Raw genomic sequence first — 25473 nt, forward strand, 5'->3', positions numbered from 1 at the left:
ATGCAACCTCCCTTGTGTTACAGTGTTCAGTGCCTTGTGGAGTGGGGCAGAGGACCCGAGATGTGAAATGTGTCAGCAACCTTGGAGACATTGTTGATGATGAGGAATGTAACATGAAGCTGCGGCCAAATGATATTGAGAACTGCGACATGGGTCCCTGTGCTAAGAGCTGGTTCCTTACAGAGTGGAGTGACAGGGTAAGGCTTCTTATTATCTTTGTGCTGCCATATCTTCTAAAACAGCTGAGGTGCATCAGAATTAAAAAATGTACATCTGTACAGCCGTAAAAGGAGTGATCTTATTTTCCATGTTTATCCTTGATCTGTTAAACAGGCAAGAGCAAACAAAAAAATAATGATCCCAAGGGCAAGCGTGTGGGTACATGGCCAAACATCTGGATTTAGAATTGGCTCTGTGTCTGAACTTCCCAAAATACTGAGTGTGCTGAGATTTATTATTCTGCCTTGCTTAGTCCTGAGTCTCAAGGTTCAGACTCTAAAAGTTTCCCTACTGTTTTTTTTAAGGGATGGAGGTTTGAGGCCTGATGTCTGGGTTTAAGTTCAAGCCATAAAACAATTACCCTATAGCTGTGAAAAGAGGGGAAGAACTTCATAAACTTAGGCAAGGTTGATTCAGGCTTTTGTACTTTGTGAACATGGATGTATTTTTTTATTCCAGTGAGTCCCATTCTCCACACGAAAGCAATAAAACCAGTGGTGATTTACCTTGTTTCATGATTGGGCTCAGAGTTGTTCAGTAGTGATATTTATATGCTTTCATTAAAAGGCTTACAGATATGGGCTAAGAAAAACCTGGTATTTTGGTCCCTCTTGTGGATGCTTGCATATCAATTTCATCTGTAGACAAGTTGAGCCTTCGGTTTGTAAAATCCTGATTGCATCTCCCTTTTCTTTGACTGGTTGTTTTGGCAGGCAAATAATATAATTTCTCTTTCAAGCTGTAAGATTACATTCATAACTTCACCGATTCATTATTTCGATAATTTTGTGGTAGTATCTCTGAAAGCTAGGAATGTCTGGCTCATAGGTTATGCATTAGTTTGGACACTCAGAAGACTTTCCACATGCGTTAGATGCAGAGAAGGAGGAGGAACTTCACAAGTAGGACAGGTACCTGGTATGTCACATAATTTTAAAAAGGCTGATCGGACTCTTGCTACAATTAAAGGCCTGCAAAATTTTCAGCTTCCAGACAACTCAAATAGATTTTATAAAGAAAATAAAAATTATATCCTAATAAATTTTTGTTATTGTCATTTGAACTTTTTTTCCCAGTTGTTATGCTCAGTGTACGCTCTTGCATAGCATGGACAGAAAGTTACCAGGTAAATTATAGGTATTAGTGCAAATGGCAAAGTTCTTGCTGTAGTGGAAATGGCAGCGCTTTTTTTTTTTTTTTTTACCTTGTAGAGCTGTTCTTTGTACAGTGCTATTAAAGTGATATTTTACAAGAGAGAAAAATGCATTCTACCTCAGAGACATCTTTCTTGAAAAAGCTTGCCCAGCTACTATCAGCTAGTGCAGTTCTACCACATAAAGCACATACATTCCAGTGAAGACTCTAGCATCAATGTTTTCTTCATTATTCTACTTTGATATTTTGTCCTCTGCAGAATTAAAAGTAGTTTTTGTAGCTGAAGGTTATGACTGTAGAATGTTATTATGCTTATTTATATGTATTAAATGAGACATAAAAGTGAAGCAGGTAATGTGGAAAATGTTGGAGTTTTTTCTTACCACAAACATTTTAGGGTCAGAGAGTAAAGAATGGATTTTGTTACCTTCTCAGCTTATATAAGTGTACAAATTAATTTCTTCCAAATGCTTGCTACTGTAGTTGGCATTGTTCACCGTCACTTCTGCCAGCAGCGGGTTTGGAGTTTGATTCACAAAGAGAACAGAAGGAACAGCTTATTTCAGGAAAAAAGTAGATTTGGGCTAGAATGTGCAGAATCTTCTAAGGTTCACGCACACCTTGCAGCTCGGATGTTTAGAGACGTTTAGTGGCAGTGATTCCAGTGGAAGTCAGTGGAATATAGGAGTAGTCAGTAGCTTTGCAAAGTCAGGCCTTTGGGCATTAGCCTTCTTATTGTGCCTTTCAAGGGCTGTTTTTTTAGGATCAGAAGTCTGTCTTCATTTGTAGAGGAGTGTGTTTTTATTGAAAGACAAGAGAAGAATTCTGTCGTGGGATGGAAATGGGCATTCCCAGGTGTATGGGCTTTGCATGTGTAATTTCCCCAAACAATTCTTTAAAAAGTACTTTAAGACAAGCCACACTTCAGCAATAAGCATAGATCAGCGATGGGCAGCCACAGATGGTTCAGATAAGCAGCCAAAAGTTCAAATGCTTAAAGAAAGCTTGTTCAAACCTCCTGAGTCCGCAAAACTGTGGTGGAAATCTCACAAGAACAGAGCTTCTTTGTGAGATTTATTACATGCCTACTTCAAGTCCCAGCTGGAAATACCACAGAACAGTCTTTCCCATTGTACTTTAACATTTCAGCCGTGGCTAGAAATAAGAGGTAAAAGAACTTATCATAACTTTTGAGAACGCTGGAACTTTGAAATGGTTGAGTTCAAACTTGGTTACAGCCATAAGAGAAGGCCTGGCCTGTACTTTTCTGAACCCGTTTTGCAAACACTTAATGTGTACTGTTGCACATGCAGCAAGTAGCAGTTTCCAGAGGCCTGTCAGAGATCGGTTAGGCACATACTTTCTCTTTCAGCAAGGGATATATCAAACTTCCATGTCCGGATTTATGTGATGCATGGGGCATTACAATATAGCCTTGGTTAATTAGCGAAACATCAAGAAAAAGCACAGTAACATAAAAATTACAATTGTCTTTGCTGCCAACAGATGTTAAATTTCAGGATTTGATAACTGTGATATACATTAGTGCAGAATTTGACAAGGGTGTTCTTTAACACAGGGAGAGAAAGAGATGAATAGTCACATCTGAGTTTTAAGAAAAGGACAGGATCTAATTTAGGATTGGTGGAAAGATTTTGGGTTTTCTTATTTTGCTGAAACCTTGCAAAGTTTTAATTGATGCAAAATCATGCTAGTTGCCTTCGTTTTCATTAATATTTTCTGTGGTTCTGAACTAGAAGATTATATCATTAAATTTCCCTAAATGTAACTTCTGCAATACAACATAGGTGCACTTAAAAACCTGCAGAGTACATAGAGAGTTGTGTGTAGTTGTCTCTCCTTCCCAGAGTGGGCTGTATGTAGCTTTACTCTGTAAATAACACTTGGCTGCCATCCTACCATGTTCTCCCATCTTGTTTTCCCACAACATATATTTATGTATTTTATGGCCCACCTGTTTCCCCCCATGGCATTGAGCTTCTTGGATTCAGTTTCTGATTCTTTATACATACAATTAATCCTAAGTAATTAAAAAAACCTCCATGTTCCTAAAACAATACAGTTCTTGATTTGAGTTATTTTGGTAAACAGGTATCAGAGTCCATTGTATGTATGTTACACACACTTCTACCTGCAAAGCTTATGAGTTGTATGGCTACCATGTGCACACTGGTGGAACATGCGAAGGAAGGAAGGAAAGCAGTTCATCCTTAAACAAACCCTTATTTTCTGAAAAGTATGTGCTCTGTTATTTGTCTTTAAAGTAGATCTAAACACCATATTCTGATATCCCCCAGGCTCAATCTTGAGAGAAACAGAAATTTTTACTCATTTCAATGGGAAAGATTACAGGTTAAAAGTCTCTGGCAGCAAAGTGAGACTCATCTTACTTTGTATGTGCCTGTCTTTACATTTATTGCTCTATCTTGAGTATGAATAAGAGAATTAAGTTTCATGGCTTTGTCTTCTACATGATCTTTAACCCTGTTTGATTTTAGAGTCTGGAGAAACTTTTGTGATATTTTTACGTGCTTTTGTAGAAAGATGGCTTCCTGTCTCATAATTCTCTTAAGATGTCATACTGCGTTAAAACGGCAGAGTTCCACCAAACTGCATCCATTAATCAGTAGAGTAAGGCTGGTGAACCTTACTGAACTTAGCAACAAAATTGGATTGATGGGAGCAGATGAGATTCTTGCAAACATTTCACATGACTGATTCTTTGACAGCTCTAATTGCTGGAGAGTTTACTTCTCCTATGGGTCAGAAGCGGGAAACCGCATTCTCCTGATTTACAGCAATGGGAGACTCACCAGTGTTTCCTTCCAGCTAACTGGAGCATTCCCCTCTTGTGTTTTTGTTTACTCCTCACTGCCATCTCCCCTGTTCACTTGTTTCTCATTTTATGTTTAGAGTGTACTTAGAAGAGAAGCCAAAATACAAACAATTCTTAGATGTTAATGAGATTCTGAGGCCAAAATAAAATTTTGGGAAGAAAGAAGAATGCTGCACATCAGGGAACAAAATCAAAACAGATCAAACGCATGGTCTGGATTTCACTCTTCATTAAAAGGAGTAACAGCGATGCTTCTGTAATATCTTCCATTAGAGAACTGTAGTATGCTTCGTAAAAACGCTTTATTCCTCACAATCCTAAAGCATTACGTAACAGGAACAAGTGGATTTGTTGACCAATCAAATGTGGAACCACCAATGAATATTGTAGTTTACACTCTTCTTTCACTGTTTTTTGTTTAAATCTGGATAGCTCACGTAAAATCTCCTGGATCCTGAAAAAAAACCAAAGGAAAAGAGACCACCGTGAAGCTTGTGCAGGCATTTCGTTAATTTTTATTATCACTGTTTATTTGTTTTCCATATAAAATGAAAACAAGATAAAATACCCCTTTCCATTGATTTCATGTGGGGATCATATGGAAATAGAAGTTTTGCATTCTTCATGTATAAATACGTAACTCCGTGATTTGCAGTGAAACATATAGCCAGGAGAGTTTTGAAGGAGACATCGATAGAAGGATGGCCAAGACCTACAGAGATTTCTGTTTTCTTCTCTAGAGCTGATCTCTCTTTGCCACAATTCGGCGGCTTTAGATGAAAATCGGCATATAAAAGTCTGCATGGCAGGGAGGAGCCTTGCCAGCTAGGGCCCATAGTATCCCAGTTAGGTCAGCAGGGCAGGCTCGTAGGTGGCAGGCAGGGGCAAACGAGAGTGCAGATTATCAGGCAAGATCATGGTGATGAGGCAGGCCCTGGGTCAAGCTGGGAAATCAATCCACAGCTCAGGTCCAGTGACAGTATCCAGGGTCGGACACAGCCCAGTGCTCCTGGGGAAGGTCCATGGTAATGAGGCAGGGTCAAGGTCAAGCTGGGAAGCGAGTCCAAGGGTGAGGGATCAGTGAGGCCCGTGCCCAGGCTGTGGCTGGGGACAGGCACATCTCTGATAAAGCTCGGGCAGGGACTGATGGTCCAGGGCTGAGGTTAAATGGAGACCCTGGGCCATGGGCAGTGGTGTGAGTGGAGGCCCCAGGTGAGGCTGGTCAGGGCCAGTAAGGCATATTGGTGCACTCAGGCCCTGAGATGTCCTTACAGCTCTCAAGGCAAGTGATATTTATTGTATGAGCCAGAGTAGCGAAGAAGTCTGTTTCCTAACGTTACCTACTTCAGAGAGCATTAGTAATATGTAAGTACCAACAGTGTTACCAACTACATATAAAGAAAGTAACAGTACGTATGTAGAAGCAATTATGATCCAGCTGAAGTGTCCAAAAATTCTAAGACCATATTTCAAAACTTTTGTTACCTTGGAAGGATACCATGGATCGCTAGACTTAATACAGGGACGGTTTGACTTCTGATCCAGCACCTACTACATGCATAGATGCACTCTAAAGGGAAATAATTTAAATCCAGTACCAGAAAGTGTTTTGGCAATACATAAGGATATTTCTAACTATTTCCCCCCCTTTTTTTACTTTTTTTTTTTTTTTAAATTTATTTTTTTAGACATCAAGGCTGCTCTCAACATTTTTATGTCCTTTGAAAATCTGCCCCCAGTCTGGAACTGCGGCAGAAGTGAGCTCCTGAAATACAATTCTTAGTTTATTATTGGGAAAACAAAGGTTACATAATCCTTCTAAAATCCCTTCAGAGTAGGTCAAATAATGCTAAGGAGTTCCATAAGTGTATGTCAAACATTGATCTTCATTTTTATTTTTTGCAGTAGTGTAACATCAGGAGGATGATTCATAAAAAGCTTTACTATCTTGCAGGGAATAATTAAAATGATGAACGTTAAAGTGTGGTAGACAGAAATCCTGCACAAATGGGGACATTTTACTGGAACTCAATTGGTTGTTATTTAAAAATTTAATTAAGGCTAGCAATGATGCTGAGACCTGGGCGAAAGGACTCTCGAGTTCTGGTAGATTTCTTGTGGTCTGTTGCCCCAGTTGAGGGTAGTGAGTAGGGCTCGCACATTGGTGAAAGGGAACGGGCACTGTTAAAGGGGTTTTTTTACTCTACCATGCCCTGTGGCTGTGACAAAAATTCAGGCTTCCACTTGCAGTTTTCCAGGTTCGCAGGAACTAGCCTTACTTTCTTTGACTGCTGTTACAGTTGTTTCCTGACAACTATCAGGGCACTGTATTAGGAGTGGTTTTTTATTTTCAGTTTTTAATGGGAATGGAAAGCTTCTGAAATTGAACTCATGAGGGAAGGACCTCAGGAAGAGGAGAAATGGCAGACTCCTTAAAACTAGGGAGGGTGTTCCACAGAGTAAGGTTTCTGAGGAATTTCTGCCAATTAAAACAAGACAGTGAAACAAAATATCTTTAATAATAGGACCAGAACAGAGAAGTTGCAGCTTGTGAAAGTTCCTCATGTCATACAATGTTAGGTTATGGCAGTTAGTATGTATTAATGCAACAAATCAATGGCACAAAATTGAAAGCAGTGGGTGTTTCAATTGTGAAAACCAAAGGGAGAGGATTTGTTATCCAAACACTCCCTACTCCCTGCCTTGGGCTTTGAAAATCATGGCTTTCACATGGAAGATTTTTACTGAAAGGAAGAAAAAAAACATGAAAACCCAAATACTTAACGCAGAAACATTCAGGTTTAAGTTTGCTTTGTAAATCCTTTGAGGGTAGTTAATCTATAGTAAAATCTTGCAGCAGAGGGTGGGACAACCCTATACCTTCCCATTTGGTATTTCCTTTGTTATTTGATATGTAAGCCCAGTTCATGCATAATCATTTAAAACATAAGACTATGGAGATTTTCTGGAGGACTTTATAGACTAAACTTGTTCCCAGCTCTGGTTTGCAAAGCAGAAAAGCAAATTAGATTGTCAAATGAAAATTACTTAGAAATAAGAAAAGTATTTGCAGAGTATATGCATAGTTCTCTGCATAATGTAATTGAACATACTTGCCGAGGATAAAATAGGAAAAGCCACAAAATTTATTTCAGTACAGTGGGTTTGAAAAGTAGCCATTTTATGGGGCTCAGTTAAACAGTCAGTTAACCTAGGAGTGGACTGTTTGAAATGGGTTTACTTCAGTTTTAGTTTACATAAACAGGAAAATGTTGACTACTAGCACAATTGACATCAGTCTTGTATTTTCAAGATTTTGCCTGTTTACTTTGAAAAGACCTCCTTAGCCATCAAATCTGGTTTGCTGAGGAGATAGGTATATTTTATATATCTGTGTGAAAGTGGAAAATTTTATTGTGCACCACCAACAAAAAAAGGTTCATTTTGTTATTTGTCGGCATCATTTAAGGGAAGCTTAATTATTCGATCTTGCAAATGGAGGAAGAAACCATTGCAAAGTATGAGCAATTTTTTTCTATTCCTGTGGAGTACATAAGCATCTCTTTAAATTCTGAGTTTCTAGTTATTCCAAAATTGTATTCTGTTTGTTAAAAAAATGACTTGTAAAAAGTTGAATCACTTTTTTAGTTCTCTAGGGATTCCATTTCAGTAAAGCTTTGTCCTTCTATTTGAACATCTTGTGAAAGAAGCCAACTTGCTGTTAGGAAAAATGTTTTTCTATACTGTATCTGTGGAATAAATATAACATGACTACATGTTTCACACAAATAACCAGTATTCTTCAGTGCAAGTGGGTGAAGAGTAGTTTGCAACCAATTGTACATTCAGTCACTGGTCTCTCTCTTGAGAAGATGAATGACTGTATTGGTTAGTCCTGTTATTAATAGTGGTGCTATCATGGCATCTGCTGTTCTGTAGTTGAACTACTGGATGAGAACCCTTACCTTATTACCAATGGGAGCCAAATCAAGCTAATGGTCAACTCTGTGTCTCATTACCAGTTCTTTGAATCATTCTTACTTTTTTTCAATAAAATTTAAAAAAATGTTCCAATACAGAGTTACGATCATTCACAAGGAATGTACTGTTCATTGTGGAAGCAATACACAGTTTCTCCTAACTAATTACATTGTGTGTTAAAAATAAAATCCGAAATGTCAATCAAATGCATCTTTTTCTCCCATATATTACATACTTATTTGTGGTTTTCTTTGCATGTGTAATATAATTGTTTGTAATTGTTTAAATTCAATTATATACATATCTTTCAGCAAGCTGCACATGGGGTTTTCTTTATTTTAATGGTCTAGACATGAAATGCCAAATGCATTTTAAAAGGAAAAAAAAAAGGCAGATTAAGAAAGAATTAGGCAACAAAAAACCAGTCTAACACAAGAATTGATTATTTCCCTGGCATGTTTCTGTTTTTTAAATGTCAATAGTTTGATGCTGCCCAGAACAGTGGAATAATGGAGACTTTCCCACTGAAGTAGATGAATGACCAAACTGTAAAGGCATAAATGGAATTTATCTTGTGTGATTTATGGATGACATGCATACTATCTCCAAATATGTGACATAAGAATCTGCATATCCCTATTTATTAAGAGCTTTCAGAATTTAGCAATGAAAAGTTGAGAATGGTGAATGTTAGTTACTGGGAAGTCATGTTATTAGAAAGAAACATTGAATTTACATAAACTTCTATGGCCACCTCTTCTGCTAAAACTAATTAACAACTTACAATTTAAACAGGTTGGGCAGTAATTAGTGGTAGTTACAGTTATTTGCTGAGTATTTACCTGAATCTTTTGAAACCACTTATCAAAAAATTTTATATTTTTCTACTGTATTGTGCTCTCATAGCATGTCAGCTCATTATATGGAAAAGTTCCAGGATGTGCTATGCAGTCATTTTACTACCAATGCCACAGCCCTCAGAGTCTTCCCAGCCTCGTCCTTTTAACCAGTGTTAGAGTTCACCTGGCTGACAGCTTGAATGGTCAGAGGAGAAACTCACAGAACAATTCAAAGGCTGAAATATGACTGCTGTCTGAAGAGCTGCTTATTGAAATTATCCCTTCTCAGATCTATTAATTGGTATGCAAAAAGATGAATAAAATGAAAACTGAAAGAATTTACAGACAGGAAGAAGGAAAAAAAAGTAAGAAAGCTAATAAAAAGCTATAAAAAATAGATTTCTGTCCTCCCTAATCCTTCAGTTCCTTTCATTTGTGACTGCAAAGGACAGGTACTACTTGTAGTGTACTCAAAAGTATGAAACTGTAAGATAATTTGCTACAGCTGAATTACAAGTAAAAATAATCGACTTTGCATAAATTAATTTACTTTTCATGATTGTTGCTTCTCCTCATTTCATTGTGCAGTCTGGGGGACGGACTAGTGAACATCTTCTGTCTTTTGCTCCCCAGTGTTCTGCAGAATGTGGTGACGGAGTCCGTACACGTTCAGTAGTTTGTATGACGAACCACGTCAGCAGTTTGCCTCTGGAAGGCTGTGGCAATAACAGACCCTCTGAAACAACTCCCTGTAATAATGGACCCTGTGCTGGTAAAGTGGAGTGGTTTGCTGGGGGCTGGACACAGGTAAGCTCTATATCTAATGTACGTATTTGTTTTCTGCTGGTATTTTAATTTAAAAAATGTATTTTTGTGCAATGAAGATGTGTGCCGTAAGGTATTTCTACACCTCTGTGGAATATTTGGATTTTTTTCCCCTTATTTTGCTGAGTTGATGTTCAATACTTTTCAGCACCTGCTGTTTTTTTACTTTGATGAAAGTAAGATTTTGTTCTTCTCTTCCTCTGTACCTTCATTTTTATTTCTCATCTACTGACCCAGTCTATTTATAAAATGAAAGATAACAGAAAGCTGCTTAACGTATTCAGGTGAACGATAAAGCAACAGATTTGCACTTTTTAAAGTAGAGCCTTTGCGATCATGCATACCTGCAGGGAGAGAGCGAGAGAGAGAGAGAGAAATATGGAATTTCCAAAAGATAAATAAGACAAAAAACAATGGCTAAACCCAAAAGTTAGCTTTGGTACTGTTGTGCTGAAATTCGTGATAATAAGTGAAAAGAACAAAATCTGGTTAGTGGCCTGTATCCTGATGCTCTTTCCTCAAGGTAAATTCTTCCCTTGATCCACATCTCAGTCGTCCTCCTTGATCTAAAACATTTCTCTGTCAGGAACAAAGGCATTTCAGAAGCTGTCAGCTGGTGCCCAGACATTTATGTCCCTTTGTGTAGGCTCTCATACAGCCTAGAGAGCCTTTCAGACTGCTGGTACCAGCACTTGATTGAGTTGTTAGGGAAAAGTCTCTTGGCTGTGCTGTTAACTCACTGCATTTCAGATTCCAAGACCCTTCCAGGTGATAAGGAGTTGGAAATTAAACTGGTACAGCTGAGATGGAGATTACAGGGCTACTACTATGCTAATGCTTTCAAGTGTAAGTGATAATTATTTATAATGTATAAGAGTAATAACAAATTCAGATTTAAAACATACTTAGCTGCAGTTCTAATAACAGATAAAATCTGGGCCTTGTTATTTGCACCGCTCCATGCAGGTGAATAGGAACTTTGTATCCATTGCTACCACAGAGAGAAGCGTTCAGCGAGGTCATCCTGACTCTCCCCATTCTGTTCTGAATAAGAAAGTTTCTGTCCTTTACAATTTTCTGTTCTTTTAAGCTAATTCACCTTCTTTCTTTGCATGCGATTGAATTGTTTGATGCATACCAAGGGTACAAAGTCTTTGCTGTATGTTATCTGAAAGAAATGTCTGACAACATCTATTCTACCAGCCAAATCCTGACTTCTAAATACCAAAATGAAAGCAGACAGTCAGTAGACCAGAGCAGGAGGGAGCATTGGTGGACGACCTTCCGTATTATGCTCCGCAAGAGCTAAGGCTGAATGTTAAGATACTGTCTTTTGGAGGAGCCATTAAAAGAGAGCTGTGACAGAGACGTTCAGTGTTAAAGAAAGTGCAGTACATTATTTCCTGTAGAATTTATGTGGGTGCGTTCATCTCAAGGTTCTTCCTTCAGCTCAGGGTTTTTGTGGGTATCTGGTAAAGGGATCATAAATTCCACCCAAAATATAAACAAAATCCCCGCTTTTAATAACATTTGATTGGTTCAGGCTAGAAAAAGCCTTTGAAAATCATAGTTCTTTACGCAACGTAGAAACCGATACGTTGCTGGAATCATCTTCTAAAAACCTTTTTGCAAGTGCCAGGAACAGTATTGTGTGTGTATTTAACCTTTAAATGGGCAGTAAGAGTCCATGTGAGTCAAATTTGCTTTTCAGAACTGGAACCAACACTGCATCACATAGATACTTGCAAACATGAAAAGAACACCCTGGCAGATCAAGGCATTTTCTAAAAACCACACAGAATGTGGGGATTTGTAAAGCTGCAAAACTGTGCTCTAACCTTATAACCCTCAAAGGTTCAGTGCAGTGCATACAATCCTGCTTCAGCAAGAAGCAGTAACACTGTTTATGGAGAAAGTAAGTTATGCTTCTCTTTTTGTCTTAGAAAAATAAATACCAGTTTCTTTTTGTAGCTATAGGTAAAACCACACTTTTAGATTTCTCCAAAAGCAAACTTACAGTCATATGTTGTCTTCTTCATAAAAATAATTAGAAATATGTTTTGAGTCTGTGGTACCATGTGGAATAAAAATTCACAGAAGTACAATTTTAACTGCTGTAACCATTTTTAAGATTAAAAATTAAATATGTAATACCTGACCCTTATAATCAGCAGTCACTTGATGAATTAAATCATTACTATATCCTTCAGCATTTTCTTGTCCTGTTTCCTACCTGGGACTGCTGGCTACTATGTTAGTACTCCATACAAATAATAATAATAACCCAAGATTTATCCAGGCTACTATTCTGGTTCTGAGAAATAAAAACCCTACCGCAGGAACTTAAGGAATACTTTACCCTTTTCCTTTCTCTTCAAGTCATACGTATGCCAGTGATGGAAGGAAAGATACAGTTAAGTTCATTTTACTGAGGAAGGAACATATAAAAGTAAGGAAATGGATTTTGGATGTTAGTGTCTAGGTATGTGTCCAAGAATAGGGAATAAGCAAAACTCTACAAATTTTCCTGTTTGAGTATTAATTTAAAATGCAAGTATATGTGTGTGTGTGTGTGTTGTTTTATTTCAGAAACAAATAATGTGGAGAAACGTATTACTTTGGAAACAAGTTGAAGGACATAAGTAGAATAACAAATTTCACCACTTTTTTTTGTTCTCTGATACAGTGCTCTACTGAATGTGGCAGTGGAACTCAACAGAGAGAAGTCATTTGTGTTAGGAAAACTGAAGGTAATTTTGATGTTTTGAACCCCTATGAGTGTTCGTATTTGGAAAAACCTCCCAGCCAGCAGTCCTGCTACCTCAAACCCTGTGGATCTAAATGGTTTCATACAGAATGGAGCACAGTAAGTCTATCATGTTTTTCTATATCTAGTTTTGTTTGATACGTCTTTCTCTGTGTATATTGAAAGGGAACACCATTTGGATAAAACCTTTGATCATAATCAAGATTACAAGATTAAGTCATAATCTTGTACAAGAGTGATACTAAAACCACAGCGTGCTCTTTAGTACCCAGTGGAGCTTAGGAAAGTTAGGAAGTATCTTGACCAGAAGGAGACACTGCATAGTTGTCTTTTCGTGACTGATCTCTTCTTCCAAGAATCTTCCTGTTTTATAAAGTTGGTTTGCCCCTTAATGAGACTATGTAGTGCACTAACGAGTTCTTTTCAGACTTCTAGTTTGATTAAAAATAAGGAGTACTTAATAAAGAATGAGGGATGTATTCAGTTTTTAAAGTCAGTTTTACCATAATATTTTACTGTAAACTGTTCACGGTAATACTTAGAAATTTACTGCGAGAAAACTTACTGTACAGCTTCATGTATCTTCAGTTTCCCCTAGAAGTGGACCAGCTACATTCCCCAGTGCCACAAAATGCTTTGGTTTCATCTCTCTCTCCATCATTTCCTATACCTGACAAAGCTTATTGGATTTTTACAAAAAAATCAACATTTTTCTCCTAAATGAAAATCAGAAAGTCCATTGTCATCTTAGAATTAAAAATGGTGTGAAAACTACTTAGATGACATAGTATCTAATACAATAACTTACACCCTTCCTTGAGCCTGAAATCAAATTCAGAATGACAGCTCTGAAATGTGGAAGCACCTCAGATGCCTTCAGTTTGAGTTCCTTTAGTCAGGAACCTTTGGAAATACTTAATCCACATGACATGAGAGAGAGAAATTATTTTGGTTTTCCCTTTTACTAAGTGCTCAATTATTTGACTGGCCTACTGGCAGCACTAGAAAGCAGACAAGAAGGTAGAATGGTTTTAACAAAATAAATCAGCTGAAGGCAATCCTGATTTTTCTTCCTTAATTGCAAGTATAGATGTTTGTTTGAAAACAACGTCCAAGTTAGGCTCATAATAAAGCCATGTGGATCGAAGTATGTTCTTTGATGTTGCTGGAAATTCTTTGGATTCTTTACTGAGCTGTTAGTTTAGATTAAATAACTTCCCTTTAGGAAACCCCTTAGCAAACCCATTTTCAAATGTGAACCTGCAGGTGTGTAGCCACAAGAGATACAGCCGTCTGCATCCATAGAATGCAGCAGATAGATTCCTTCTGAAAGTGAAAATATATGCTCTCTTTGGCAGGCACAGAAGAAACAAGGTGCTAAGACTCAGAATCTGATAGGTATTTAGAGATCCCTAGTTACTGTTTAAGTGCCTACTTCCTAAGAAGTGGTGTCTAAAAATCCTTAAAGGTCTAAGCCTTTGTGACCATCTTCACTGTAGGAACAAATACGTATGCTAGCTGAGGTTTAACAGGATCATATTCTAAATGTTTTTCAATTCTCCTGCTGATATTGTTATCAACAGAGTATGTGGTATTTCTTACTGTTAGACCTGCAGAGAAAGGATTATGGGGTTAGCTGTGAGCAGAAGAGCTGGTTCAAAGCCCCTGTACTAGGTTTTGAAACTGTCCAGTTCATATCTTCAGCAGACTTTTTGTATCACCTAGGATAAATGGCGTGGCCTCTCAGTCCTGGAGATTAAATGGCTGGCTAACGCAGAATGCTGGGGTTTGTGTGTAGTGTGTTGTATGTAACATCTAAATTCTGTCTTGGTTCCATTTTAAGTGCTTAACATCTCTACAAATCTGAACTGAAGTTCCTATTGTTGCATGTGTGATAATATTCTATCCAGGCATGTAACAAGAGTAATTATATAAAAACCCGCAAGTGTTCTGTTACTGTCGCCACAAGGCTATGTCTTTTCTAAAGTGGGGAAAGGTTGTACTTAAAGATGAAAGAGCAATTTAAGAATATATTATTGAGAATATTTTAGTTAGTTTATATATAATATCTGATTTTATGATACTGATAATTTGTTTTTCCAACGTTAGGAAAATAAATAATTATGCCAAAAAAGTCAGAAAGAAAACATTCTTACTAGTTTGGGGCTATTAGGGTTTTAATCATTATAAATGACCCAGGTTTAATTAAGTTTGTGAGCATTTAGGTCAAACTGGACAGTGAGCCAAATCTCAAAGACCTCACTCAGGCGAAATTCTTGAAGTGAACAGGGGATTTGCTTCAGTCTGGGCAGAAATGTGTAATAATTGGCTTTTAAAATATCATGACAAGCAAGTACAAAAGTCTCTGGCTTCATAACAGACTTTGAAGGAGCACAGAAATATTTCCTTTAGAAATTCAAAGAAACCTGTAATGCTTAGTAAAATTGTTGTGCTGCAAGAAGTGAAAAAATAATTGAGTGCTAGAAAAAAAGGCAATTAAAATTATTCGTGATATATAAATGGAGGCAAAAGGGCAGTGGAGGGCAGTGCAGTCAAGTAGTAAAGTTCAGGGCAGGAAGTTCTTAAAGTAAGAAATGTGAACACTGTGGAAAGAGTAGATTTGGGAGATACATATAAATAAACAGAGAAGAACAAGACTAATTAGAGAAGCAAGAAGCTAACTAATAAATTCAGAAAGGGAAATACTCTAGCGTGCTTTCAGCTGCACAGTGTCTACCATGTTTACTTGTCCGGTTGTTGTCCCTATGGACAAAAATGTTTTTGAACCTTTAAAAAAATTGCACCTGTATCTTAAGGACTTCATAGTTAGAAAACAAAAAACAACACAAGTGGTGAAGTCGATAAAAGGCTACAGTGATACCTGGGTCTGGCTTCAAGGTTCCCATTTTTTTCTTTCTGTATTTGCACATCTGATATGGTCTTTATGAACTTCAGCTTTTGTGTTTCAGTGTTCCAAATCCTGTGAAGGAGGATTTCGGGTTCGAGAGGTACGATGTCTATCAGATGACATGACAGCCAGTACTCAGTGTGAGCCACAGCTTAAACCTGAAGAAAAAGAACCATGTAACACGCAAGATTGTATTCCTGAAATAGGTAAGGAAGAGGAAGCTTCTGTTTTAACTATGGAACTCCATCTGGTGGAGAAAATATTTAATAATCTTGCAGAGGTTTTAGAGTATATTTTCTTTATCAAGTTCAGGGTTTTATTTTTACACAAAATACAGCTCTCTTCTATGGTGTAAAAGTAGGTTTTCATTTCTGATTAAAAATGTTTTCCGTGTGACATAAGAAACTGACTTACTTATAAAGTTGCTGAGAATGTGAGAAATCAGCTTCTGTGAAAACGGTACCTACAGGGTGTTTTTATGCAGCCTCCTTGCATTCTCAAAGGTTTCTCTTGGCAGAGTCTTTAAAACAAAAAAAGGATCCTGTATGGTATACTGTATTTGGTAACAGGTTCTATAAGAACCAATAACATTAAACTAAGACATTAAAGGCAATTAAGCAATTTTCTTTTATATAAAGTAAGTATACACATACACATAATTTGGCATTGGAATTAGTCATTCATCTCATACAGATTTGATTTTAATAGTAATGAGAATGACTAGGGGAAGGAAGATGCAAGTATTTAGAAAGAGTTTTAACCCTTAGGTTCTACAACAATTTTCAGTTGAGAATTATTCTTCAACATAATTTAAGATAACTACATAAAAAACCTGGTATACCAATATTATTTAAAAAATTTTATTGTATTTGTGTTGTTATTTATTTAAAACAGGTTTGTACAGAATTGCTCATTTTTACATCTGCTATTAGTGTTTTGTCATTCAGTCTTTTTCTTAACACCTCAGTTTCTGTGATTACATACATGATCATATGAAAATCTTAGTTGTCGTTTAAAAAGTATTTCTAACCCTGTTGGTTGTAAAGGAAAACTTCAAAATGTGAACAGACCACATCCTAACAGCTTAGAAAAATGGGGAATGTTAAGAACACCAACTTTGGTCTTTTTTAATCTAGTTATTTTAAACCATTTGTAATATTTGTAAGGAGGGAGATGGTTTACTATTTTCCAGTATTCAGATTCGTCACTACTTGAAAATAACATTTGCAGGTTCTGGTGTCATCTGTACACTGCCACAAGAGATTAGTACCTGTGAATCTAAAAATGAAGTGGACAGGTACCTAAGTGAAGAATACTAGAGACTTTCCTATCATCTTTATTCAAGACAAATTTTGTGTTTAAAAAAACCAGCAACAAAACCCCCCAAAAACCCCACAACAGTGTAAATGGGGATAGGTACATTTCTTCCACAGTTTTATGTATCTTTATATTAAATGTAAAAAATCTTGAATAAACTTACTTGCATAGGTAGCCTATTTTAACTTGAAAATGAACATTTAAATACAGGTCCACGGGATTTACATGGTAAAAAGAAACGAGATTGGTTATTTGTTGCTCTAATACTGTGTTCTTCAGTTTCTTCTCTCTTCCTTTTTCTCCACAGATGAGAACTGCAAAGATAAATACTACAATTGCAATGTGGTGGTTCAGGCCCGGCTCTGTGTCTACACCTATTACAAAACAGCCTGTTGTGCATCCTGTACACGTGTGGCAAACAGACAGTCAGGGTTTCTAGGACGCAGATAACAAATACTCTTCTACTCAAAGTGGCAATGTCAGTCTTCAGATGGAGCTTGAACAGCGTTACTGTTTTCACTACAGCAGGTTTTAGCTTCTTAGAGATGGTTTTTTATATTGCTGAGTACATCAAGACTATGGTTAAATCTCACACCCTTTCAGTTACAGTTATTGTGCAGTTATCTTTTTTAATGTTTGTTGTAAAACCATGATCTTTTTAAAGCATTAATTTTTAATGATACTATTCTTTGCACCTGCTCATCAGATATAATTATTTAAAGAACATACCAGCCTTAGTATTGTGAAATTAATGAAAACTAAATCAATCACAGGCAATTACTGGAGATATTTGACCAGTATGGATGCAGCTGCCGCATTATTTTCTGAGTGCTTACTCTTACTTCGTATTTTGGACTGCCTTAAATTAGACGACTAAATCAATGAAACATGCACATAAGAAAAATTACTTCACAAAGAACCAGACCCTTGAAGATCCATTTATCATCAGTTTCTTAGCACGCTAACATATATTTTAAACTACTTCGGTCCATTCATAATAAATTAGAGTCACTGTTACGCTCTCTCAGTTGTATTTTTAACTAACTTCCTGTCCTCAGGCAGCAAATATATATACACTTGACTGCCAGAAAGTGCCTTTATATTTAATTCATAAACTCTTGAAGTTACACTTTTCTAATTTTGTATGGATTTTAAAATACATTACCTACCAGAGTGCCACTAGTGTCTAGCCCTTTAAGTCTTTAACAACTGCAGCTGTCAGTGAGACAGATTTACCGGAAAGGTGAAGAGCCTTTGCTGGTATAAAAAAAGTGATTGTTTCTGTTGGCAAGGTCTCCTTCCTGTAGGGCAGTTATTTCAGTGAACTGGTATCTTGCCTAATGTCTTGCCTCTGCACTATTGCTTAACAACTACCATACCAAAGTACTTTGTCCAGACCTAGTCTGGATATGTCACCCGTTTCTGAAACAACCACCAAAGGATGCAGGCCTCTCCGCTTTATAGTAGTCTGCTACTCCTGGTACCAGGCAGCAGTATGAGTGTAGTAGCTGAGTATCTGTAAAAAAGAGATCTTAGCTGTTGATATTCTTCAGGTTTTGATCAGTTATTACAACATACTTGTCTTTTTTTAGTCAATGTTTCATCCTGCAGATCTATTCATATCACTCCTTTTCTACGACTCAAGAATGGCTCCAGACTTAGAGCTGAATTTAGGTGGTGATTTTTCATTTCTGCAATTACTGTACTCAGCCTTGGGACTTGCTAAAAGCAAATAGAATGTGCTATGCAGTGCAGATGAAAGTTTTTGCATTGTATGTACATTCTCTAGCCTTTACCTGAGAGGTCTTTCAAATCTGTAAATAAGGCTGAGGGAAAAAATAAACACCTCTGCTTATTCAGCTGTTTATTACAGCATATTGCTTGTAAATTAGTGATACCCAACTATGCATCTATTTCTAAGGTGCCTGTTGTCTGAGTTGAAAAACAGTTTTAATAATCTATGTTAAGTCACTCCCAGTGATGTGATATAACAGTGATTAAGGTGTCCTGCTACTGATGAAGAGCCTTGTTTGAGCCTCGTTGTGTATTCTTTTCTTCTTGCTGCTTTGGTGGAGAGGATGTGGAAGAGAGAATGGGGCACTGGGAGGCAAAGGTTGCTGGGTGTGATACTAGTCACATCTGTTTGTGTGCTGGAAGCCACCAGAAGGTGGAACTCCTGTAGTCTAAAAGCTGCCTTGGATTGAGACAAACCTGAGATTTTTTGATTCGGTCACTTGTGAAAAATATATTTTGCACATGATGAACTACTACTGTTTGGCTAAGTGAAATGAGGAAGTGTTTCCCCTAAAATTTGAAGTTACTCTTTGTGGCTATAAACCAAAAATGTCACTGGCTGTTTCTGTACACCTTGATTTGGGCTTTTTCACTGTAATTAATTGATATAAAGCTGTTAGAAACAGAAATGCTAATTAGAAAACCTTTCATTTGAGTTCATTAATCTTTCACAGGCCTACTCCCTTGTATTATGAAGATTTATCAATGAAGATAACTTAGAGATTTGTGATCATACTATATTCCTTAGATTCTTGACCGAAGAATGATATGGAGAAAGTGCAGCATAAACAACTCTGGAATCCAGTATTTGTAAATACAGATTTTCATCTGGATATCTCATTGCAGCAAATCTTGACATACAGTATATAATTTTGCTGTTGTCTCTTTTGTCCCAAGGAAGTGTATCCTGTCAGCTTGAGGGAAATACCTGTTCCATAAAAAGGCTTTCTGAAAACCACAAGGCGAATGAAATGCAGAGAGGTAATCAGGTTTGCAGTCAGTTCATAGAAAATAATCTGCTTGCACACACTTTTGTCTGTGAGACAGTCAGCGACTGAGCACACAGACAGGCGATACTGGTCTTTTATAAAATATGTTATTTTACTCTGGAATACATGGCCATTGGGTTATTTTACAAAGATGATCATCTTGTAGGCTCCATTAAGCTGCCACTAAAGTAAACAGAGCTCATGGGAGCTAAATATCAAATAATATATGCATACACATAGCAATATAACCCTGTATTACACCTAAGGTATACAGCTTTGTGAATGGAATGCAGTGAGTTATGGTTATACAAATTGTACCTTTTTTTTAGTAAAGGGACAGTTTTCAGATGTACCAGATAAAACAAAAAAGATTGTTTCACCTAATTAAACATCTAATGATGAGGAAACTGCCAGAATGTTGCTGAACTTACTCATTTATCATCTCTTCTTGTGTGTCAGCATAATCAAAATAGTTGTTCCTGCAAAATGAACTAATGAACCCTTCTTTTCAGCACTTTGATGTACTAGTATTATCTACACAAAGAAGTGCTACGCTAAGATTTCACCGTCACACAAAGTGCACTTTTGAAATTGCGACTAAAGCAAGTGTTTGTTTTAATGGAGCAGTGCACCAATTTAGGATGATGCCTGCAGAGGGCCTGATTTTACTTTCACTGTAAATCAGAGGTGGCCTTAATGAATGCAGTAGACTTACAGCAGGTGTAAAACCAATATAAGAAAGAAATAATGGAGGCTTCTGAGTTTGAATGCTTTCTTTTTCTGATATTTTAACATTGTTCAAAATCCTGCAGAGTGGTGGAAAAAAAATGTGTCCTTGCCTTAAAGATTTTCACCTTACACAATCCAGTAAGACCAGAGTAACTGTAGGAAGACTGCTGTAGATCGTTGCTTTAAAGAGTCTAAGCAGTCTAACTGCTTATGGGGTAAAATCAGCATACAGCTTTCATGTCTTGCAGACATGCAGCTGGCCAAAATCGGCTCCATCCAGAGCAGGCTCTGTGTTTCAAAGCACTTTCCTTCTGGAATTGAGGACTGCTGGTGCAGTTGTTTATCAAGTTTTCAAGGGTCCATCAGGGTTTGCTAGCTCCTGCGCAATGTCAGATCCAAGCATATGTAGGTAGAATTGCTTGTATATAGCAATTGCATGCCAAGTTTGAGAGCACTTATTAGCAGCACTGAATTCGTGGAGTTCTCTCTTTCTCTCACTAGCTGAGAAAACTGAAGATGGTGTGGAAGCATGAGGGTTGCTCCTGTGGGAATGACCCTGTGTCTGACTTGGGCAGCAATGAGACAGAGTTAGTATTTGCTTTAGTGTCTCTGACCTTCAGTCCCCAGGGCTCTGAATTAGGAAAGGGCTTGTTAGCAGGCAGTCGAGTGCTGGGGAGTGCAATGCAGGAGACATGGGTGTTCTTGCAAGCCTGCTAGCCTTGAAGTCCAGCTGTGGTATATGCCCACTGACTCAATGCAGGACTAGCTCAATATCCCTGCAAAGGGAACTAGTGTCTTCCTCATTACACACATAATCTATTTTCCTTTTTTTCCAATACTTCAGCAAATGGAGAACTTTCTGTATCAATAAAGCAGTGTTTAACGTTAATGTTGTTGGTTAGATCCCACTTCTGTGACAATGTGGTGCAGTTCAGAGTTTGATCCTTTTATACAGAAAAAAACCAATGTGTTGCAGAGCATGGTAAGTTAATGACATGTTAATGCAAAGACGTATTTTAGGTTACTTGTTCATAGACTTGATAAAAGTGGTCAGCATAGCCCTGACTCAAGTGAGTACATGAAACTTGTAGAACAGAAGACCACGTGGGGCAGCAGTATTGCCAGGACCTTGCTACTTACTTTGCTTATGTCCGAGTCCTAGAAGGCGCCAGTGGTCACCCCTGAGGGAGGAAGGAGGTAGGTGCTGGAAACAGCTTATGGCTAGTAAAGGGGAGGTTATGCCTTCCTGAAGGAAATACTTTGCTTCCACTCTTTATAATCTGTACCACCCTAAGTAGTAAAATATGCTTTCCAGGGCTTTGCTTTTCTTCGTCCTCATTCTGACCTTTCTCCCTTTTACACCCGCAAGTGTTCTCCTCCTCCTATCTCACCTCCATCCCTTTGTCCTTTGGGTGACAATATTCAGTTTTGCCAGAATTACTGAAAATCCTGAACTGGCCATTTGGTTGATAAGAATCGGTGTTAGAAAGACGCCCAGCTATTTAAGAGAGCTATATTCCTGCCAGTCCAGTGATTTGGGTTTTTTGTGTGTGTGTCCATGTTGGCTAGTTTTAAATGCATAGTATTAAAGTACCTACTGAATTAATTCCTGTGCAATGAACCTGTGATTGCACAGCTATTGAGGTATGTAGTGGCCCTTCATTCTCACATCTAACATCTATTGGATAAAAAAAGAGAATTATCCTCTTCACACTCAAAAAGGAAAACCTGTGTGTCTACCTGGTTTTCTTGAGACTTACGCTTAGTGTCTCTGACTTCTTAAGAGCTGTTCTGTGTATTGGGCAGATAATTTATTACATGTCTGTAATTGGAACACCAAACATGAAATTTTGAACACTGGAAGTAAACTTCCTTTATTCCTAAGCTTAACAGAATATGTTTGTGGGGGATACATTAGCGGTTGTTTAGAAAATGGAGTAAAATAATTATTTCTGTATCAGAAATGAAAAATCATCCACTAAGCATTTTCATTATATTTTAAAGCAAACTTGTCATCATTATAATATCTCAATAGTGTAGGTGAAATTCAGACCTGGTGAAAGGGAGAAAATTCTATTTAAGAGAACTCACACTAGACCTGAACTCAGCTCTTTGCTTCTCAGCTTTTAGCAACCAGAAGTTCTTAAGAATGTGAGTTCCCAATCTTCTATATCCCCGTTTAGTAGAATGGGTTATAGATAACTACCACTGTATCTGGAGAGGAGGGGAGCTTAATTTTGAGAAATCATTGACCTTCCAGTGACAGTCTGTCATTGCTGCTTGCCCTGAACTGTTCTGTCCATGCTGTGTTTGGGTCTCTTGAGACCAGTGGCCTTGGCAGGGGTTGGGTATGTATGAGCTTGTGAAGTCCCATCGTAGTCACTCAGGATCTATGTAGAGGATCAGGAAGGACTGGAGACAAAAAAAATCGTAACTTTTTTAATATGTATAAAATTGTCTACTTGACCCTCATAATTGATTTTGGCGGAAGGATATACTTTATTATAACTTATTTTGTTGTTATTTGTAAATACAAGATGTCTATGGGAAATATGTAATTCTGAGCTGTGTCTATGGAACAAGCCACTGCACCAAAATATTTCAAATATTTAGAATAGGCAGATTTTTTTATTAAAAGGGACCTAATATGTATTTATTTACATATACCATTCAAATTTTGTCCAGCTCTTTCATTATACTAACCCAGCTTTTTAGAGAATTTTATAGCAGAGGTATTACATATATATTTTTGTATATATGTCATACTGTAAATCCATAATACAATTTTCTAAACTTTCTGATTAGCCAGTTCCTTGAGTGAATTAAAGGGGGAGAGTATAGGCAAATTGCTTTCTGACTCGTTCAGGAATATGTATCCCTGGCAATGCACCTGAACCAGAACTGTACAGCATCCTTTTCATATTGTATACATTTTCTCTTTGATGAAAAATTGTTAACTATTTTTGTTTATGACTAATTTATTTTTTATTATTGTGAAAAATAAAGTAATTCAAGATTAATTTATGTGACATGATGTATTTCTTATTTGGTTAATTTGTTCTTCCAGAGTTTCTTGAGAATTAAGTATCAACAAGGGTATAACACACTAAGGGAATCCTTACTCAAATTTAGGAGTGGGCAAAATAGAATGTTGCAAAAGGCTGCATAAACTGTGTTACAGCCTTACAGAAGTGCTAGCAGCATCCTGATAGACTTGCCCCTAAGATAATCATGCGTATTACACAGGGGAAAGGCGGCCATTTCCTGGTGGTCTGTCAGGGCCTGTTCATTTCCTGTGCAGGTTTGCTCCCAGTATATTCTCAACTGTCGTGTCAATTTGCAGGACGAGGCTCTGTCACTTCCCCATATAGACTCGGCAAAGGAAGTGGTTTGTGTTTTCAGGAAGTGGGATATAAACCCCCCTGGAGCAGCAGTGCCTGCGATGCCTTGTTTGAGCGGGCATTCCGAGTTTTGGAATCTTGCAATTCTTGGTTTGTAATTGCATCTATTTTTCAGTTAGTGTGTTACCAGTGAAAAATTAGCAATCTAACAGCAAAATAATCTAAGCGTGGATGCAGCTGAAGTGTGTTCATACCGTAAAAGTCTTATACTGTAAAACAAGTATCCTGGGTGCTGAGGGAACGTGCAGTCTCTAGGCAGAATTTCTTCTGGTAGCTGAGGAAGGATCATACTTTTTTTTCCCTGCTCTGGCATAATCAGACCAGCACTACAGGCAGTTCATCACAAATTTCATTATAGTTTCACTACAAATCAGTGAAATTCCAAGGGAGGAAAACAGTACCTAAACCTTTTTGGAGATAACTTAATGTTATTTGACCTTTCATGTTTGCTGTTACGAGAAGTTCTGCACAGTTCAAGAAAATTGGAAGTTACTGGTATTTTGAGGTTTCCATTTTATTCCAAAATTCATAATGACGTGCATTGAAAAGATCAAATACACTCGATGTGGTGGGGGACGCTTCGCGCCTGTGCGCGGGGGGGCGATGAGGCACGCGCTGCCGTCGCGAAGCGCCGCCTCGTGCCTTTCGCGCTCAAACTGCGGCTCTGGGGCGCGAGCCTGCTGCCTCAGGAGCAGGGGCGGGCGCGCTCCGCAGCGGCCGTTGGGCGGCCCCGCCCGGCGCTGAGGAGAGGCTGCTCGGAGCCCGCGCGGCGGTTGGTAGTGCCGCGCGCAGCCGGAGCGCGCGTCCCGCGTACTGTAAGCGGGTTTACGCGGAGAGTACTGGTCTGGGTGAAGCAGAACGCGGTTCCCCTCCGCGGACCGGAGCAGAACTGGACGTGCGCACCGGCAGGGTGAGCGCGGGACCAGCCTGGGCCTCCTTCCCCGCGGCTGTGGGGCAGGGCGCCACGGGCGGGAAACCAGCGCTTGTTTCGCTCTCTGGGCTCTGCAGGTGCTAAGATTTGTGTCTGTAAGTGTTTAGTAGACATTTGTTTTTTTTAAAAAAGTGGAACTTGAATTATTAAGCCATAAAATTATACGATAATTCCTTGTTCTTCTCCCATATGTTCTTAATGTTTAAAATAAAATTTTAATGTGAAATTAGGAGTCCTGTAGCAGATGCAGTACTTTTTTTTTTTTTTTTCCCCTCATCTTTGTTTAGAAGTGAGGTGGTCTCGATACGTGTGGTGATTTGTCAGAGCCTTCAAGCCTGAATAGCATGAGAAGGATTTCATATTTCCAGATGCCGCCTGTTTCAGGCCACAAACACAGTGGGTTCACTACTTTCCATTATTTGTGCAAAGAGTGGACCTGTCTAAAGGTAAATACAGAGGCTGTAGCCAGAGTTACATAAGCTGTATGCAACCCTGCACTGATGAATTGTCGAGTGCAAAGCACTCATCTTTAATGCCTGACTCCACACCCTCTTTCCATGTTAAACTTTGTCAGTTCAGAATATACTTATGCAAGCAGTCTTATGTAGCTATAGCTAGCCACATAGTCTTAAAAGGAAACGGGAACCAAAGGAAACCATTATGGAGGGTTTATTGATTAAGTAAAATCAAAGAATTGCTCTTAAAAGAAGCCAAAAACTTAATTTTGGCTCTCCACAGATGCAAGTTCCAATGAGGAACAA

At 38.1% G+C, this 25473-nt stretch overlaps 1 protein-coding gene across 3 annotated transcripts in view; it reads left to right on the forward strand.

Moving 5' to 3' along the window:
* The window catches only part of THSD4 (thrombospondin type 1 domain containing 4), a 333781-nt gene extending 310387 nt beyond the window's left edge, over nucleotides 1-23394 (forward strand). For all 3 annotated transcript variants that reach the window (XM_050903083.1, XM_050903082.1, XM_050903084.1), the window contains 5 exons: nucleotides 24-197; nucleotides 9685-9858; nucleotides 12563-12742; nucleotides 15613-15757; nucleotides 17176-23394. In XM_050903083.1, coding sequence (XP_050759040.1) covers nucleotides 24-197; nucleotides 9685-9858; nucleotides 12563-12742; nucleotides 15613-15757; nucleotides 17176-17318 — 816 coding nt within the window. In that variant the 3' untranslated portion in view covers nucleotides 17319-23394. The remainder of the gene's footprint in view (nucleotides 1-23; nucleotides 198-9684; nucleotides 9859-12562; nucleotides 12743-15612; nucleotides 15758-17175) is intronic.
* The last annotated feature ends 2079 nt before the right edge of the window (nucleotides 23395-25473 follow it).

The sequence above is a fragment of the Gymnogyps californianus genome, chromosome 11 (genome assembly GCF_018139145.2).
Source record: "Gymnogyps californianus isolate 813 chromosome 11, ASM1813914v2, whole genome shotgun sequence".
In the NCBI taxonomy this organism is placed as follows: domain Eukaryota; kingdom Metazoa; phylum Chordata; class Aves; order Accipitriformes; family Cathartidae; genus Gymnogyps; species Gymnogyps californianus.